This window comes from Meriones unguiculatus, chromosome 10, assembly GCF_030254825.1.
Source record: "Meriones unguiculatus strain TT.TT164.6M chromosome 10, Bangor_MerUng_6.1, whole genome shotgun sequence".
NCBI classification, from domain to species: Eukaryota; Metazoa; Chordata; class Mammalia; order Rodentia; family Muridae; genus Meriones; species Meriones unguiculatus.
In genome coordinates, this window is record NC_083358.1 from 36,366,584 (window position 1) to 36,385,519 (window position 18,936).

General features: G+C 44.3%; 1 protein-coding gene across 2 annotated transcripts in view; it reads right to left on the reverse strand.

The window, feature by feature from the left end:
* Fto (FTO alpha-ketoglutarate dependent dioxygenase) overlaps positions 1-18,936 on the reverse strand; it is a 359,978-nt gene that overhangs the window by 139,821 nt on the left and 201,221 nt on the right. For both annotated transcript variants that reach the window (XM_021631121.2, XM_060392230.1), the window contains exon 8: positions 6,786-6,910. In XM_021631121.2, the coding sequence (XP_021486796.1) occupies positions 6,786-6,910 (125 nt within the window). The remainder of the gene's footprint in view (positions 1-6,785; positions 6,911-18,936) is intronic.

Here is an 18,936-nt window from a genome sequence, read left to right on the forward strand (position 1 = left end):
GGACTGAACTTAAACCTTTCTTAAAGTGCAGGCTTTAACAGTGGCAAATGCTTGGTAAAGTAAGTTGGAGCCAGGAAGCAGGTAACCAAAGGGGTGATTAATGTGGAATCCCTAAGTTTGTGTTTCTGGGAATACCAGTGTTCTCTGGGGACCTCTACAACTACAAAGGCAAAAGTTATCACAAGCGACCATTCACCAGAAAGATCAGACAAGACAATTTGCTATCTTTAACCTGAATGGGATGGCTTTGGTTCAGTTCTGTTGAGTATTCTTTACTCAGCTCTGCAAATTCTTATAGACACACTATTCAGGATTCCCCTGGGGAAACAGTCCCTGCCCCCCTTCAAACTCCCCAATAGAAGAGAAGCTCCGAAAGACAGGACTGCTCTTCCGTTATGTTCACTGCTGTGTTTCCAAAGTCCAGAGCAGGGCTTGGAAAACAGCAGCACCCCAGGAAATAATTGGTTGAATAAATAAATGTATGAATCAATATTTTCTCAAAAAAGTTAGGAAGCACGACCCCTAAGGACAGCCAACAACTAATCATAATCAGTAACCTGGCAGAAGCTCCAGCTCACCAGCCCACGTGTTGATTTCATAAGGAAGATGTGCAGAAGCCAACTGGCTTCTGTCCCCGTGAAACTGTTCATATGATGATAGTATCAATGGCAACAACAGTAACAACACTGCCCACCCGAAGACAAGTTGCTATATCTTAGACAGAGGGTAACACAGCTCTTCATTCATTTAGTTCTTGCTCTACATTTATAGAACGTTTCAATCCCTACACATTTATGAGGAGGTTTACGGCGTTATCAGGTTTTACGGAGTAATCTGGTTCAGAGACACAAAGGACATTCTTTTGCTATGGATGGCAGATAGCAGCGGCTGTAATTATTAAAGTGGAAGGACAGATGCATTAAAGGATAATAATGATAATAAAAACCAGTGGCGGTTGGCAGGCCAGTGCCTCCCAGCTTTTCAGATCTGCCTCGCGTAGTCTTCATGCCATCCTGACATGAAGAAAGGCAAAGAAGAGCGACTTACAAATTCATGCTAAAACTCCTAGTGTCCAACTAACTAACTGCCCAAAGAATCAGCCACTCTCTGGAGCATGAAGGACAGAATCAGACATGGTCACAGTTTATATCAGTAAACTGTGTCTCAGCCTCTCAGGGCAGTCCTAGGGCTAGTGACCACACATATTGTTAACACAACCGGAAATGGGTTGGGGCCCAAGTGGGAAGTCACAGAGGCTCAGGGTACCAGCAGGTGACTAGGACAAGGTAGCTGCCCAGAGTAGCTGAAACAGACCTGGAGCTCCATGAATCTCATCCTGGCCCTACTGGACTGAACCCAAACCTCATTCATTCAAAGGCATGACTTTCAAGAGGCTTTTAGGGCCTGAACCAACCTCCCTGACACATCTTCCACTCAGAAAATTAGGAATGGCTGGTTCAAAGAGGAGACCAGGTCCTAGCAGAGTCCCTTGGTGTCTTCTCCCCCAGCTAGCCTGGTCCAAAGCTTTGCATTCAAGATCCTGCCTTCTTGCCAGCTGCACGTGTTTTCGTGACAAGGTCAGAAGTAACGCATTCGTTTCCAGTATTAGGGTTCTCCCTTCTCTTCTGAGTTCAAGGTTACAATTCAGCAAGATTAAGGACAAGCAACAACGATTAAACACACACGCATACACACAAGAAACACAAAGTGCTTAGAAACACAGGAATGCACCGGGGAAGTAATTTCACTCAGTCAGTTAGAGTGCCAGGTGCCTTGGTAGATGCCAGGCACACATCATGAATGGAGTCTAGGCCCCTTGCTGGGATGGGACCTTATTACAATGGAAGAAACTATTAAATGCTACAACGATCCTGGCTGCAGCTATTCTAAGTGCTAAGCAAGCTGACACACATTCTGCTTAACCTTCGGTAGAGAAAGAGATAGAGACACAAGATCAAGTCAACATAGAAGAAACATTACTCAGCACATGTACTCACAGGTACATACACATGCAGACACACAAGCATGCACTCGCATGGCCTGTGCATATGCATTCACATATGTATGCATGAATATGATGAGACTGATTTTGGGCCAGGGCTTTCCACAGGCTAAGGTTCACCTACACTGAACGACATTCCCAGACCCATGCTATGCCTATTCATAACCTTCCACCAGAATATGCACATGAATATTCAGAGGTGTATTATTCATAATAGTCCCAAATGTAAACAATCAAATGTCCAATGGCTGATAACTTGGTAAACAAAACATAGTCATACAATGGAATATTATTCAACACCAAAAAGAATGAAGAATTTACATATTATGACATGGATGAATCCTGAAATTATGCTAAACAGAAGAAGCCAAATTTGTATGTATTTATAATATTGTTCATAGACGGATCTTTAGATACAGAAAGTAAATTAGTGGTTGTTACCGGCTAGAGGAAAAAGGAAATTGAGAGTGGCTATTTCCAGGGAACAGGGCTTTGTTTTGGGTAGGGAGTGTGCTGTGACTACACAGTGTGATGCCTGCGCAGGCTTGGGCAGATGCTTTAGGTCACTCACTGTGGACCTCACAACGGTGACTTTGCGGTCATACGGCATTTTATTCTCACTGGATTGTATCTCTAGCTTTAAAATCTCCTAATGACCTTGCTTTCATTATCACGCTTCCTCCGCATACAGCAACAAGTTAAGGCACTGCCTGACAGTGAGCAATACTGCTCACTCTCAAGCACTCAGTGGTCAGCCAGGTCCTTCCCATCCCTCCCTCCCTAATACAGTCAGGTCAAAAACAAAAATATGCTAGCTTTGGGTAGTGTGTAGTAGCTTTTTGTTTCTGTTTCAATATAACTACCGTCTAGGTGAGGCTTCTATTCTGCAGGAAATATGGCTCAGAGTCAGGGTCTTCGGTGCTACAGCAAACAAGTCTCTTAAGACCTCTATGATGACATACTTTGCTGAGCAGGTCACACAGAGAAGCGCCACACTCCCCTTGACTGCCTTCCACTGCCTCTCTAGGAACCTGGGATGTCATCCCCATGGAACTGGCTGCAGAGCTCACCATCATAGGCACAGCACTATGTGCAATATTTTACACATAGGTAAGCATACAAAATATACAAACAGATGCTTCCTGAGTAAAATCATTCTCGTCTCATAAGCAGAGCCATGACGTGCCCACCATCTTTGCAGAGAAGTTGGTCTGGGTGGGCTCCAGCATCACACCTGATGCAGGACACTACATATTTGCAGAATGAATGCTGGGGAAAAAATTCACTCACTGGATAAACAAGCATGTTACCCAAAAAAACTGCTGAGTCTTAGCCGGAATACAACGGTGCCCATGAGCCACGCACAAACCCAGGGCTGCAACATGCAGAAGGGCCAGCTACTGAAATGGATACCCCCCCTTTTTTTGTAAAGCATTTTCATTAATCCCCATCACTGAAACTCAGCAAGGAGACACAAACAAAATGTTTAGTACTCATTCTGATGTGCCCAAGGTAAAGAGGGCCCGTTTCATTCCTTAAGCTGAATGTGGATTAATTACACCAGGAATGCCTCAGCATTTTCAGCATTCTAGGTGATATGTTGGGGATATGTATAAAATAAACCAAGGCACTGCTTTTTAGATTTTTATCTAGAAAAACCAGTCAGGCGTGGACACTGACTGTACCTTTTCTTTGGTGTACTTTTCAAATGATAATTCTGTCCACTGTCACCATTAAATCTTAATCCATTCCAGCTCCTTGCATGGGTCATTGAGTCTATATGTACTGCTGTTATTTTAAAATGTTTCCCCTTGGTAGGGAAAGAGGGGGAGAAAAGATGTTGAGAGCCAGATGGGCCTCTTCACAGTTCATTTATCAAACCTAATACGCTGGGCTCCACCCTCCTCTCTCTCACTATTGCGGTTAAACTTCCATATAATTTGGTAATCATTTTCATTATCAGACAGTGACCCCAAAGCAGCCGATCCTGGGATACTCAGTCCTTGCAGCTGCTCTTTTTCTGCCTGCTCCTACAGTAGACCCTAAGAGCTTTGGGTTTTATTAGCTGCAGACTGACCTCTGGGCTGCGGAGGTCAAGAAGGGGTCAGATCAGAGGGCTTGCCCAGTTCTTTAAAAGCTATAACAAGCTGTCCGTCAGGCAGAGTGGACTGTATAAACAAAGGCAAATCTTCAGAAATTCGGTACCTCTTCTGTTAACACTTGCCCGGCATTCACACGGTGCTCCTGACGGGGACGTGAATGGACAGCCTTAATAAGCCTATTTGGAGAGGGCTGTTTATAAGATTATCGAGTTTGGGGAAGGAAACCCAACTGCGCTCAGAAGTGCCTCTGGAATCACAGGTTTGTGTGACACTGTGACAAACTCAGTTACCCCAAGTCACTGCAGAATTGACACTTTCCTCGAGGAGCTAAATTATAGAGAACATATGCTTTTGGTTTCAGACATGAGGAGTCCCAGACAATGGCTCCACTCCGGGCCTGAGAGGGGGGCACATGTTTTATGACCAAGTTACAACTTTCACTGAAAATGTTCTCTGGCAATCATGATGGCCGATGAACCTGCTGAAGACACGGCATGTGAAGGAAGACTGGCATTGGAGTCACTGCCAGCGCGAGTCGGGCTGACTAGATTCTCCAAGTTATACAGCTCAATGTGTGTTATAAGCAAATTAGAGTCATCTGGATGGAACTTTTTGAAGAAAAGAATCTATTCTCTAATCTAACTAGTCCCCTGATAGCTTTGATGAAGGTAAAAGGCTGCAATCTACTGCTTGGCCTTTGGTGAGTGCTAATTATTTTCTGTTAAAGCACAGTTTCTTTTTTTTTTTCTTTTTTCTTTTCTTTGTGTAATTCCTAAGTACATAATAAGCCAATCTTTAAAGAAACCAGGCAGCAAGGAAGAGAGGCACTTTCTGGGATGTTTTATAACTTTAACCACCACCCGCTGGACAGCCACGCAAGGCCCGGCCTGTGCCAGACGCCGAGCAATGCTTTGATGAGGAAAGAGAGGGATATGGTGACTGTCTGTTTATCCGGCTCATATGGATGGGGCTTTGAGATAGGGCACCGAGATGGGAAACATCAAATGGGGGCACAGAGGGTGGGGGAGGAACACGGTTATTTAATACTCCGAGGACACTTTGCCTTGGGAGCTCTCGGGACATCGACCTCTTGAAATTTTCTTTCAGGTGTTTGGTTTTAAGAGGGTCTGCACAGTGTCAGCTGCTAAGCCCCTGCTTCCCTCCGCCTATGCCACAAAGGACTTGCGAATTTTTGTTTCAGATACTAGACTACATCAACTTCAACACTGGCTCCAGCTCCTGATTAAACTGTTAGCAGTAAAGGGGCCAGAAATGCTGAGGCCAGACTCCATTTAAACAGGCCATCTTGGCCATGCTGTCTAATGAGTTGATGTCATAGGAAATTACTGGTAACAAACTATATGCACCCAACAAAAGACAGCCGCTCCTCTGAGTGGACATCCTGGGCTGTGCTGTCTTTAGAGGGAAGAGTGTGGGAGAGAGAAGATAGGGGATGACATTCTTCTCTCCTTTCTAAATTAATATGTAGCTCTAGGCAGAAGAGAGAATGCGGCAAAAAGAGAGAAAGAAACCCTTCTGATGCCCCAATGCTGGTAGCCCCTTATTTAATTAAATTTAATACAAATATAATAATGGTAACACAAAAAGCCCAAATTTATTTATTGAAAGTTAAATGGTAAATCATTCCTTAGTCACTGCTATTGAAAACTCGTTTACTGTGACAACCCTGTGAGAAAGAGGCAGTGCTGGAAACTGTGATGCTCCCCTTAAACACAAGTCTGAATTAGACAGACAGTATGCAGCCCCAAGGAAGCAGCTTTCTGATACCCAGTGAGAAGCAATAGCTCACACTGCCTTTCTTAGAAAACACTGCTCATGTCTTCAGCCCTACTCAAATACATTTATTTTTATGATCATAATTACTAGTAAAGCTTTCAATTATTGAAAATTCCACAGTATGAAGTTTTGGAGAATGTTCTTTGACTTCTAGGCACAGAGAGAAGATTTCTAAGCATCAAATAGGACCGTGGAATAAGAGGCAGTGTCAGTTCCTGACTCCTCTCCCTCTTGCGCAGAGACGGAGGAGAGTTCAGTATTTTCACCAGCTACACATGTAGAAGAGACCCAACATTTGGACAAGCCTGCTCCGACCTCTCAGATGGCAACTGTTTTCTAGGAAGATGACACTGTGCTTCATCGGCATGCGCATTCCATCAGAACTGATGACCCACACACACCTTCCATAGTGAGAGCTTTCTAACCCCAGGTACCTCCATGCACAAAGAAACCAGGCTGAAGCCAAAGGAATCTCCACCTCAGCTGAATCTGAAAATAAGGCAGGCCAATAAGCACACTGCTTCCAAACAGTCTGTCTGAATACAGTGACAGAGTGTACTCCGTGGACTTCCCAGGCATCTACCTAACTGAAAAGCAAAGGGAGTCTTCAGACTGCTGGTCAGAAAGGGAGCTTGGGCATCAGGTACTTAAGCTACATTACGCTCAAGATGCAAACCTGCAGGCTAAATGTTACACTCAAGGAAAACTTGTACACACATATGGACAACGTCGGGCGTCATTACGCTGATGAGGCTACCACAGGCAGGAAAGCTAACTTTAGCTCAGAATGACTTCACTTCACTTATTTCCTATGGCCCCACAAGTAAGAGGCACAAGGCAAGCCAGGTCAGGGACAGCAAACCCCACCTCCGGGCAGTACGAACCTGGCGTGCCATTCTTTCCTCAGATTCTGGCGCACGGTGACTGGGGCCAGGATGGCAGTCAGAATTTCAATCCTTTGTTCCACAGGGAGCCCCTCTCTTTTAACTTCACGAAGCACCGCATTTGTCTAGAAGAAATGATCCCCAAAAGAGAAAGAAAATGTGAAAAATTAATAATAAAAAAGCCCATAAGCAAATAAGGACAGTAAATCAATGGCTTTTTTATTACAGTTCCCTTGCTAACAAATCAATACGGTAAATGATGGTCAAAAATGGCCAGCATATATTCTGGGTTTAATCAATGTACATGGCACACGGGGCAAACTCCAAAGCACCATCGCCTAAAGAAACGTGTCCAGACGCTGTGCATTTTCACTCCCGTTTTCTCAGCACACCAACCATTTCACCCCCCCTCCCCCAGGGAATTGCCTACCATGAGCTAGTATTAGAAATGAGTTTCACCGACTGGTCATTGTGAGTTGTTTGTTTTGTCTTTAAAACAAAACAAAACAAAACAAACACCAGGCTCTGACTTTCCCTCCGTTTCCTGCCACCCACTGGAGGCTTTCTGCACGGCCCCTCTCACTGGAATCATTACTTTCAGTTTCCACCCATGTCACAGTGGGGTTTTAGCACTCCGTTTTCCTTGCTTGCTACAAATCAAGATCTGGCAAAGAAAGAAATAAGGGCGTGAAAATCAGGAAGAGCACTATATCTCAATAAACACCTTTAAGATTATTTATTCTCTCTAAAAGGTTCCCATTTTGTTTTTAACTGTGCATACTGTCATGTGTTCATGCATGGGTATGTACATGTGAATGCAGGAGGGTGCTGGATCCCTTGGAGTAGGAATTAAAGGTTGTTGTGGACAGCCTGACATGGACGCTGAGAACCAACTCAGCATCTCTACAACAACAGTACCTACTGTAGCTGCTGCCAACTCTCCACTCCCAGATTTATTTATTTACTTTTGGGGTGTCTGTATCTATGTGCATGCATGGGTGCCTCAGCATGCGTGTGGGAATCAAAGGACAATTTGTGAGAGTTGGTTCTATTCTAGCATGTGGGTCCCAGCCTGACTGAGGCTGTCAGGCCTGGCAGCAAGCATCTTCACCTGCTGAGCTGTCTTGCCAGCCCTGTGAATGTTATTTTAATGTCAAGCCAGTATGAAATATATGCCGAGTCTATAATATACTTTTGTAAACACCAGTTTAACTAAGTATAAATAAAGATATAACAAATAGAATGCAGGCCATACATATCTAGGTAGTTCTAAAAACATGAAGAAAAAAGCTGGTTTTCCTTGGAATTTATAAAAATAGGCTTAAAATTTTTATTTATTTATTATTTATACAGTGTTCTGCCTGCACGTATGCCTGCAGGCCAGAAGAGGACAGCGGATCTCACTATAGATGGTTAAGAGCCACCACATGGTTCCTGGGAATCAAACTCAGGACTTTTGGAAGAACAGTCAGTGTTCTTAACCTCTGAGCCATCTTTTTTTTAGATGAACTGGCCAAAGCAAAGGTTAGTGGAACCAGAGTCCTCCTGTGTCTTAGCTGCTCAGCTTCTGCCTTCTGTGTCAGATGCTGGTGCAACCGCTGAGCTGCTGAGCACTCATGGAACTTGACACCCACCTCTTCACTGCACTTGATCTTTCTACAGCGTGTACTTATTATCTCCATTGCCAGCTTGAGGAGGGGTGCAGGAAGGAGTACTCTTTCTGTTGGCAACACCCACCTTTTTGGCTCCTTTGTCCAGCAACAGCACCTAGATTCCCTGCAGGGAAAGTCCTTTACCTCAGGGCTCCTGGCCACAGAGGACTGTCACATCTCTATAAAGGCGTGAGCCAAGTCACTCTGATTGTTTGATCTGCTTGTCCCACTCTTGAGGGGATGATGAAGAAAGATTTTCACAGGTGATCCACTGAGTACCTTAGCTTCTAGTACTCCCTATCTTCAGCATGCTCGTTTTTCCTGGGCACCCAGTCAGGTCTTTCTCTGCTCCTCAAATCATCTGAGTTGCCCCTCGCTTTTATATAAAGCCTTAAAAAAATAATAATCAAAGTCTATTTCTGATGCTTAGCATGGAATCGTCTGACCAGCATAAAACCAAGGCAGGAGACAGTATCTCCATTTGAAGGGTTCTCACTGGGTTGAGAACCCTTGACTCATGCCTCTAGGATCTAGACATTCACGATCCTAGGGAATAATACCAGGGGATCCCCAAGCTTCCATAGAAGTAATGTCTCAGTCTTCCAGCCCGGAGAGGAAGCTGACTTCCTGTAGACAGTTCCAGCATGCAGCCCAAGGTCCAGGAATTACATATCCCACTTAGGGCAGACAGAGGATGAGAATGACTGAAGCAGAGGTTACCTGCAGAGACCACATGCTTTGCCACATGGCCTCAACTGCACTCTGTGAACTCAGCCTTTCAGAGATGCTGGCTCAAGGGGCCCAAACCAGGAATTCAAGCAAGCAAGCAAGCAAATAAACAAACCTACTGGTGTGTGTGTGTGGAGGGGGGTAATTAAATGTGAACACTCCTGGTTTTGTTCATGTTGGAAACCCATTAACATATTTTAATATAATAAAAAAATAAGAAATACTATGGGCTAAACAGAACTAAGACAGCTGCTGGCCTGTGCCTTTTAATCTAGAAGATGTCTAATTTTAGAGTACCTTATTCACAACAGCTCTTCCCCTTGTCTGGAACATGTAACATCACACAGTTAAAGTGGATAGTGACCTCAAAAGGTCAGATAGTGCACTACCACGCCTGTGTGTACATGTTATTTTACCCAAACAAAGGACAACAGACACACCCAGTAGGCTCCAGGTGTGATGGGAATAATTTGTAAAGTGTCTTTCGTGTGCCTTAGCCTCTACCGTCATTTCCATTGCACCCAGTGGCTCCTCTTCTGTACAGTTTGGAGCCTCTCTGGGGAGAGGGGCGCTTAAGCATGTACTAGGAGGCTCACATAGAAGGCAGAGGATATTGTCTTGCTTACCACTGCTTCCCTATTAATGACCTAACCACTTCAAATTTGTCAAAGCAAGAAATGAGAAAGAAACATGAAGAGTAAGCACTGCAAACAAAAGGAACAATAGATGATGCTTTTTTCAAAATTACTCCTACATAAATGATAAGCTCGTAGAACTGGTAAACTGTGGGAGCCACATGTTTCACGTGGGGCTCTTCACTGCCAAGAGTTAACAGTCTTCTAAAAGAATAAGACCTCCATGTATCAGTTTCCTGGGCTTTACGCATTCTCTCAGGCCCTTACGAGCTACATAACATCTAACATTTTTCTTTAAATTAGTCCATAGTTTTTTAAAAAAATAGAAAATACACACTTTAAAGAAAAATGGAAAAACCAGTGGTGCTCTTCAAAGATGAGATGATAACAATAAAGTAAAGGCAGGTTGTCTGCCTGCCTCCCTCCAAGTGGGGCAACACTTGCCTGGGTTCCCTGTAAGTGGGTCACTGCTCACTGGGGCTCCCAAGCGGAACTGCATTCCTTCTGTATCAGAGGTATGAGAAGGTACGAGATATGGGGGAGAATCAAGACCCATAACATTTCAGTGAGGGCCTCAGGTACCATCACATAAATTGAAAAGAGGCCGAGGCAATCCCCTTCTCACAGTACTCCAGGTGCAGACTTCTCAGTGCTAGCCTCCTTTGTCCTGGGAATTCCTGTGGGGCTCATGCCATACTCAAGGGGGAAGACCTGATGGCAATGGCATACCTATATAGCATTTCCTAATTTGAGAGGGAAGTCACTGAACAAGAAAGAACACTTCAGAATGTCAAAAGAGCATTCTTCTTCCATGATAATTAACATATTTCTCCTTATACTAATGCTGCTCCTCCAGGTTGACTTACCCAGGGAATATTGGTGGCTATTTTCCCATTAGTAGCAACATAGAGCACTCATGTATATTCCATTTTATAAAAAGTATTGCCTACTGGTAAGAACAGATACTACCCTTGATCTTAGCTGAAGCATGAGAAGACAGGGAACAGGACAGGAGCCTACCACAGATGGCCTCTGAAAGACTCTACTGATCGAGGTATCAAAGCAGAGGCTGAGATTCATAGCCAAACTTTGGACAGAATGCAGGCAATCTTACAAAGAAGGGGGAGATAGAAAGAGCTGAAGGGGATAGGAGATACAAAAGAAGATGAACAGTGCCATAAAAACTGAGCCTTGGGAGCCCTGAAGAGATGGATACCCCAATCAAGGACAATGCATGGAGAGGACCTAAAACCCCTGCTAAGATGTAGCCCATAGACACAGTATCCAAGTGGGTTCCCTAGTAAGGGGAGCAAAAACTTTCTCTGGCATGAACTCAGTGGCAGGCTCTCTGATCACCCCCCCCAAGGGGTGTAGCCTTGCCAGGCCACAGAGGAAGACAATGCAGGCAGTCCTGATGAGACCTGATAGCTAGGGTCAAATAGAAGGGGAGGAGGACCTCCCCATCAGTGGACTAGGGAAGGGACATGGGAGGAGATGAGGGAGGGAGGATGGAGTTGCGAGAAGATGAAGGAGGGGGCCACAGCAGGATACAAATTGAATAAACTGTATTAAATGATAATAATAGTAATAAAATAAATAACAAAAAAGAAAAATAAACTGTTGCCTCCTACCCCCAAGACATTACCTCTCCCCTCACCCACAAGAAAAGCAAGCCAAAGTGTTAGAAGCATGCCTCGAGAGTTCTATTCCTTTTCAATGAAGTTTGAGGAGATTCTGGCCACATGAGAATGAAGCAAGCATATTCATAACTAGGTGTTCAATCTGAATCATATCCTAGTGGCAAGGCCCTTTTTTATCTTCATATAGACACATGGACAGGACCTTTCTTTGAGCTCCTGTCAAGACTGGTTGTCCAGTATACCCGCCATTGTGATTATTAGTGTTTAGTTTCATCTCAAACTTACTGCATCTATGTGCAAAGTTTTGCTAGTTCAACAAAAGGATGCCAGAAAGTGCTAATTATTTAAAATGAAAAACAACAACAACAACAACAACAACAACAACAAAAAAGAACGAACTTAAAAAAATGCTATCTGGTAACCACCAGGAACACAAACACATCCCTTTGAGCATTCTAAGTGGAGGAAAGGCTCTCTTTCTAGAGTAGCTTTCACTTTTGCAGCTGGTCCTGACTTCTCCTGACCTCCATCCATTGGATGGGAGGGACCTCTCTCTCTCCTAGGCTCCTCCCCAACCCTTGGCATGCCCCCCTTGTCTCCTAGGTGAACCTTCTTCCTGAGACCATCAACTGTTGCCAACCAGAGGTCATAACCTTCATTCTCCTGTCTCTCCTGCCCACTCTCACTGTAGAGAGAGCTTTAAGGGGCTCCTGTAGACTCATGACATCTATATCCCTACCCTCTGCACTGAATTCTGCCTCATGCAGCCAACAGCTGGCTAGCCCTTCCTAAACATGGTTTCACAGCCTCCATCTGCCCACACCTGAACCACTTCTGCTCTGCTACCTCTCTTCTCTTCACCAATCCTACCCTAGAATGAGTGGCACCATTATCAAGGCAATGGCAAAAAACTCTGTCCTTGGAGTCATCTAGGAGCCCCTCACTGGCCCCTCCTTTCATCTCAGCACTAAACACTGACTTATCTCTTACACCTGTATCTTCCTGCCCTCTCAGTTCAGACCTCTCACCTGCATCACATAATGAACTCCGAACTGTCATCAGTCTTACCCGTCTACAAATTTTCTTACTTCAGTAGACAACACTTGTGGGCTTGGGATGTCATTCAGTGACAGAACGCTTAGCATGCACAAGCTCCTGGAGAGGGGTAAGGGAAGAGGTGGAGACTGGCAGGAGGGAGGAAAGAGGAAGGGAAGGAAAGGGGTCATTTTTCTCACAGTGCAAGTCTGAACAAGTTTCTTTCAAATAATTCTGCATTGTCTACACAGTGGTTTGTGAGCTGTCTGCGTGAAGTCCTGGTGCTTCCAAGAAGCAGAGTAACCTCGGAGATGAGGATCTTAGCTTCAAACCCCAACACAATCAGGGTATTTCTACTTATGTATGCTTTAGTTGTTAAAATTCAGAAGATATATATATATATATATATATATATATATATATATATATTAAGCTCAAATTCCAAAGCTAAAGTAAAACAATAGAAAGCCTGTTATCTTGAGTCCCACTGGCTTTGCCAATTTTATCTCTTGGCATCTTCTATTCCACACAAACTGCTAGGAACTCCCTGAAAGCACCTGGTTGTTCTGCAGGATGCACTCCCTCGATCCCTACTTATTCTTGCAGACACGTCTCAGATCACACCTCCTTAGTGAAGTCATGAGTCACAGACTTGTCCCAAGCTCAGTGGCCTGACCACCTAGGAGCTCGTCCTAAAAGACATCTCAGTCCCCTGTGTGTGTTCAGTCATCTCCATGATTCCTCTCCACAGTACTCTTTCAGGACATACAGGCTCTATGTCCATTTCCAGGGCATTTGGAAGGGCAGCAGACCATGGCCATAGACTCCTTATGGACATATCTTAATTCGTGAAGCCCAACAACATACTGTAGGCACCTGGAGCATTAGGCAAGTGGTCACCTAGACAGGACTTTGCCAAAGGAGTATTTGATTCGAAGTACTCCTGAAGACATGTCTAAGAAAAAGCTGTAAAACCCACTCTAAAGTGATATAATTAAGAAAAAAAAAGTATATGCACCAAAGGCAATTCTCATTTCCATGGACTGCCTACAATACAGTTTTACTGTAGTACCATTGCATTTGATCCATATACAAACTGAGTTATAATCCTTTTCAACAGAGAAGCTAACTTGGAGTCGGGAGACACACAGGACACTAAAGACCCCAAGAATTCCACAAAGCCTTTAGTTTCTTCTCCCTCAAATCTACATGCACAAAACCAATGCAAAAAAAAAAAAAAAAATCCTAACAGAGAGAGAGAAAAAAAGAGGGAGAGAGAGAAGAAGAAAGAGAGATTGAGAGTCTAAGGAATCTTGAAATTTAGGCTTACATTTACAGTCTTCTTTGAAAATAATTTCTTAATTTATTAAATTAAAACATAACTCACTTAATTTTTGTTGCATACAACTGTACTCAGTAACTTTTCACATGCCTAATAATGAGTGTGTAGCCTATGAATACACATGCCAAAGGACAGACTGTGGTATATGCAGGCTTTCAGAGAGGAATCCCTGAGATGAACAGGATGAACACATGTGTACTCCTTACAAATAATTCTGCTTATGCATGAATTCCTTTGGTCTTCTCTTTACATGGAGTGCCAGTTCTGACCAGCCTAAAGTCCTGGAACTCACACTGAATCTACCACCATAAAATCAGAGAACTTTTGCTTAAGGACATACAGACATACAGGGAAATGGAATGGCATTCTACAAATATGGCTGGTAATGCCTCTGCTTAGTTTATTTACATTGGGCATTCTTGCGATTTCAAAGCATCAATACCAGGATCCCAGAGTCACAAGATTTTTCTACTTCTCAAGCTCCCATGCTTACCACCACTGTCATCACGTGGAGAACAGCCCCCTAACACTACGCGCACATATCCGTGTTCTGTTAGGATTGTGTTTCCCCACCCCCAGTACTCACAAATTACAAAGCTATGCTCTGAGTGATACTGCAGGCTAAGGTTCAACTTGTGAAGAAACTTGGTTTCAGATGTTATCAGCCAAGAAAGCTATTTCCCCACATCAGCACTGTCAAAAACTCAACAGGCCTCCCCTCTTCAAAAGTCCAGGGGTCCTTTTTTCCTTTCCTCTTTTCTTCCATCCCCTCCCCCTTTAAGAAGAAAGGTTCTGAACCCACTGAGATAGCCTTGGTCCCATCAAAGAGAGGTCGATCTCAGGTCTTCCTTCATTTACTGATTGTCAGCTCGAGATGGCTCTTTTGTGTGGCCTCTGAAGCTCAATGCTGAGTGATGCCTTCACATTTTCTAAACTGGACAGGCACCACCAAAGATTTCCACAGGCCAGCAGAACAAATAAACATTCCTCTCCCGGCCCCATTGCCTCCTTTATCTCCCTCTCTGGGAGCAGGAGATTTTGGGGGTGCCAATGTTTACACAATGTTAAAACTTTCTTTCCCCTGTTTCCTGAATTTGAGAAAACACATCCTGGATGACCTCGGCCAAGAGATAACACGAAGTCACCACTGGGTGCCACCTCTACTGGACTACAGGAGGTGGCTATCTTGGGTCCCCTCCCCTCTCCTCCAGAGTCTATTTACAAGGCAAGAGAGAGATACACTAGCTGTCTTAAAGGTGGGAGTGCTCAAAGGCAGAGGTCTTCAAGAGACTGCAAACAATGAAGCCTTTCATTCCCACGCAAAGGCACACTTGATTCAATTTGCCTCAAAGACCTGCTTCATCTGAATGGAGAGTTCACCAAATGTGTCCACCACAGTGTTCTCTAAGGCATTTGTGGACCAGAGAGCTGGGAAGCTGAGGAGACTCGTGGAAAATGTCTGAGGAGAAAGAATGGGGGGGGGGAGGGGGGGGGGCTGACTCTTTAGTGAATTCCCTCATTTCCAAAGGGGTGTAAGTGATAGCAGGTATTCCTAAGGATGCTGTAAATATTCGGTGAGACAGTCTAATACAAAGTGGTCAGCACAATATGGCACATTGACAAGCTGCTTATCCAATGTTAGGAAACGTCATATAAAAAAATTGGGGAAAATGAAACAGAAGAATGGACATGGATACCAATTTTAAAAAAATCTTAGAATTCTTATGATTGAAAATGATGGTTTATTTTCTTCCACAGTGCACATACAGTGTCCATGATTTTCATCCTCCTAGTAGAAAAATCACTGCACTTCATCTGTTCCCTGCTAGCAAGACCCAATAGCTCAGCGCAGTCTTGTGCTCGATGGCTGGCATGTTCAGGCTCCTGGAGGGAGCCTTGTGGATGATGGCCTTTGTGTGTGTTCCACCTGGGACACCGGGGCAGTTTGCAAACTGGGCTTCAGAGCTCCTGCTGCAACCACAGTGTTTCAGATGATCGTGAAAGAGAAGAAGAGAAAGAGAAGTGGAAGAAAGCAAAAGGAGAGGAGGGGATGAGAGAAGAGGAGGAAAGGAAAGAGAAAAGACATGCACAAAAAAGGAAGAGCAAAGTGAAGATGAAGGAGAAATGTGTTGTTTATAGAAGCCAGCTGCTTGGGCCTTGGCGCCAGCAACCCCTATCCTTCTATTTCATGCCGCCCCCGCTGCCCCCACCACCCCCACTGGCACAGGTACAATTCAGTGTTGACTTCAGGGCTTCAGAGGGCCCTTGGCCGATTTGGTCCATGATTAATTGCCAAAGACATGGCTGGCCATATGGAACAGAGAAAACATCAAGTAATTCATACTTCTGTGTGTGATCGCTTGGCCCTGTATTTTAATGTGCAGGAAAGAGCGAGTACAGCACAGCCCTGGTGTCTTGCCCCCGACAGCCCATTAAGAAACCTCAGAGCACCTAGTCGAAGTTCCACTGCAGGCTTTTCAATAGCAGCCTAATAGAACAGAGGCCAGGCTTTCCGGCTAGTCTTAAATCTTTCACATACAGTACATTAACTACCACCACTGAAACAACGGCTTCTTATGATGAAATGGGATTTGATTTCTAGGCTTGGTTCACTTACTGTTTTTTTTTTTTTCTTTCCTTTTTTTAAACTTTTATGGAGTTTACAAAATCATTGCTCTTTTTTCCCTCTTTCCTGTTTTCTAAGCAAGCTAAAAGATCTGCCTGTGTTGGGAATCTACTCTGCATCACTGTTAGTGCTGTCTGCCTAATAAAGTTGATTCACAGCAAGGTGAAAGACATAGCTTAATTATTCTCCCCAAGACAGCCCAGAGCCACTGCCTGGATGACACTGAAAACAAGGGCAAACTGCAGCTCCCCAGGAGGAGGGCGCCTCAGACACACTTTCTTTCCCATCACTCTGAGATGAGACCACTCAATGTGGAAATGAATGCTAACTCACTTCCCTGTTCTGCTGCTGTGTGCTGACATGCTGCACCACGCAAGGGAAGAAGGTGCCGCCCCAGGAGCAATTCTACCCCAGCTTCATCTCCTACCCTCTACAGCCTATGCATACATTTTTGCAATGATTTCCTTCCAGGGATTTTCAAAGGAGAGTGTTAAAATGATGGTGCACTCAGTAGCTGCTTCTGTCACTTCTGACACGTGTTGGCAGTGATGACTTTGTTGACACTCTCTGCTAGAAAATATTTACATGGCACCTTTTGTCCAATGCATTTTTTAGGTGCTATAATTACCTCACACTGAAAGACACCATAGGATTTGACTGCCTATTCATCAGCAGGACTGTAATTGCCTCTACTTCCAAAATGAGCTTTAAGACAAAGGAGACTACTGCCTCTCTGTGGCTTCTCTTTGCTGGAATACACTGATGCTTTCCAGAAGAAGCAACTCAACTAGTAAATGAGGTCATGAAATAGTAAGAGCATGGGTAGAAGAAAAAAGCCATCCACATGGAAATAGACTAAAGAATATAGCCATAAAAATACCAAGATGTTTTCAGAGAGACAAGTAGTCTCACTACTACAAAACCGTTTTATATTTTGCTGAATTTTATTATACTCTATAAAGTATAATGATACTTTAATTCTCTCTTGGTCAACTTTCACCTGCCCTCTGAGGGGCTAAAAAATGACCAATAGACATTTAGCGGCCTAATGAGCAGCACGCTAATTCGTAAATCTTTAGTGCATTGGAACTGCAACAGTATCTCTAATATATGACAAATAAACGTGTCATGTCTAATCCACAGAAATAAAACCACTAGAGCTGAAGAAGTTTCCATGAAGAAAAGCGAAGGGGTTAATGTACAGCACCCAGCATAATTCGGATCGAGAAGTTAGCATGGGAATGCCTATATACTTCCCATCGTGAGTCCTGGAATGGCAGCTGACTTCTCTCCAACTATTGTAGAGAGGTGCCTGGCCTTGTCATTTGTCTTTTCACCAAAAAGGTATTCAGTTTATATAAATGAAAGCAAGAAGTCCTCCAGTCCCATCATGGCCCACACACCGCCCCTGATTTCCAGCCACCACTTGTAAGAATCTCGCTACATCAAACTGCTCACGGCCTAACTGTTAACTGAAGGTGAAGCAGTGGTTAACTACAGCAGGCACAAAGAAGCTGGACCAAGTACCACATCCGGCCTAAAGGTGGCTGAGCAGCCACCAGTCCCCAGGCAAGTGAAAGTTATCCAAGCTCTCCATCAAGTCTGCTCCCGCCTTCCCGAAACATCAGTAGCACAAAGACTGAAGTGGTCTGTCATGCACACTGGATTATATGAAGTGTAAAACATTGGGGGAGAGGGGAGGAGGAAGCTTTTGAAAGGGAACGGGAAAAAGAAATCACACTTGCAAGAGGATCCAGCTGACAGCTCAGTCCCTAACAACTGAGACAAGTGAATATGTTTAGATGCTCTGTCAATGCAGGCAGAGCGCAGGCCCTTTGTCTGCAGCCCTACAGTGTGTCTTTAACCCAACTGCTGCCTGCATCACTGAACATATGTTTTCTACACAAGAGCTGAAGCAGAAAAGGCTCTTTGTTAGAATTCACTCTTTGTATCTATCCACCCCTCCCCCTTCCACTCACCCATTCTCTCTGTGACATCCAAGCCAAAGCCCCAGTGGAAATTTTAACCGATTGGGATAGGGAAGCCAGAGGCCGTCCTGCTGCCCTCTGGCTTGGAGAACTGGCCCCACAGTGACACTAAGGGCAAGAGCTACAGTTACTGAATGCATGCACCAAGGGCATTTCAACCATGTTATCTCTTTTAATGTAGCTATACCATCTGAGAGGTATCTCTAGGCTAAACATGGAAACTGAGGCACGAAGTATTAAGTTACTCTACAAGCTACAGAAGAGTTCAGTTTTAGAGACTTGTAGTTCAAAGCACTTATGTGACATTCAGCAGACAGAGCTTTCAGAAAATCACACAGGCATAAACACACACACAGGGCACATAAGTGTGCACACATGTGCACACACGACTCTGTACTCACAATATCACTGCATCTGAGCATGCATCTGGTGGCACAGCATCCAAATGCAAGCAAAGCTGCTTAGTGGGTTACTCAACTCTGGGCTACAGGAGCAGTAATGACA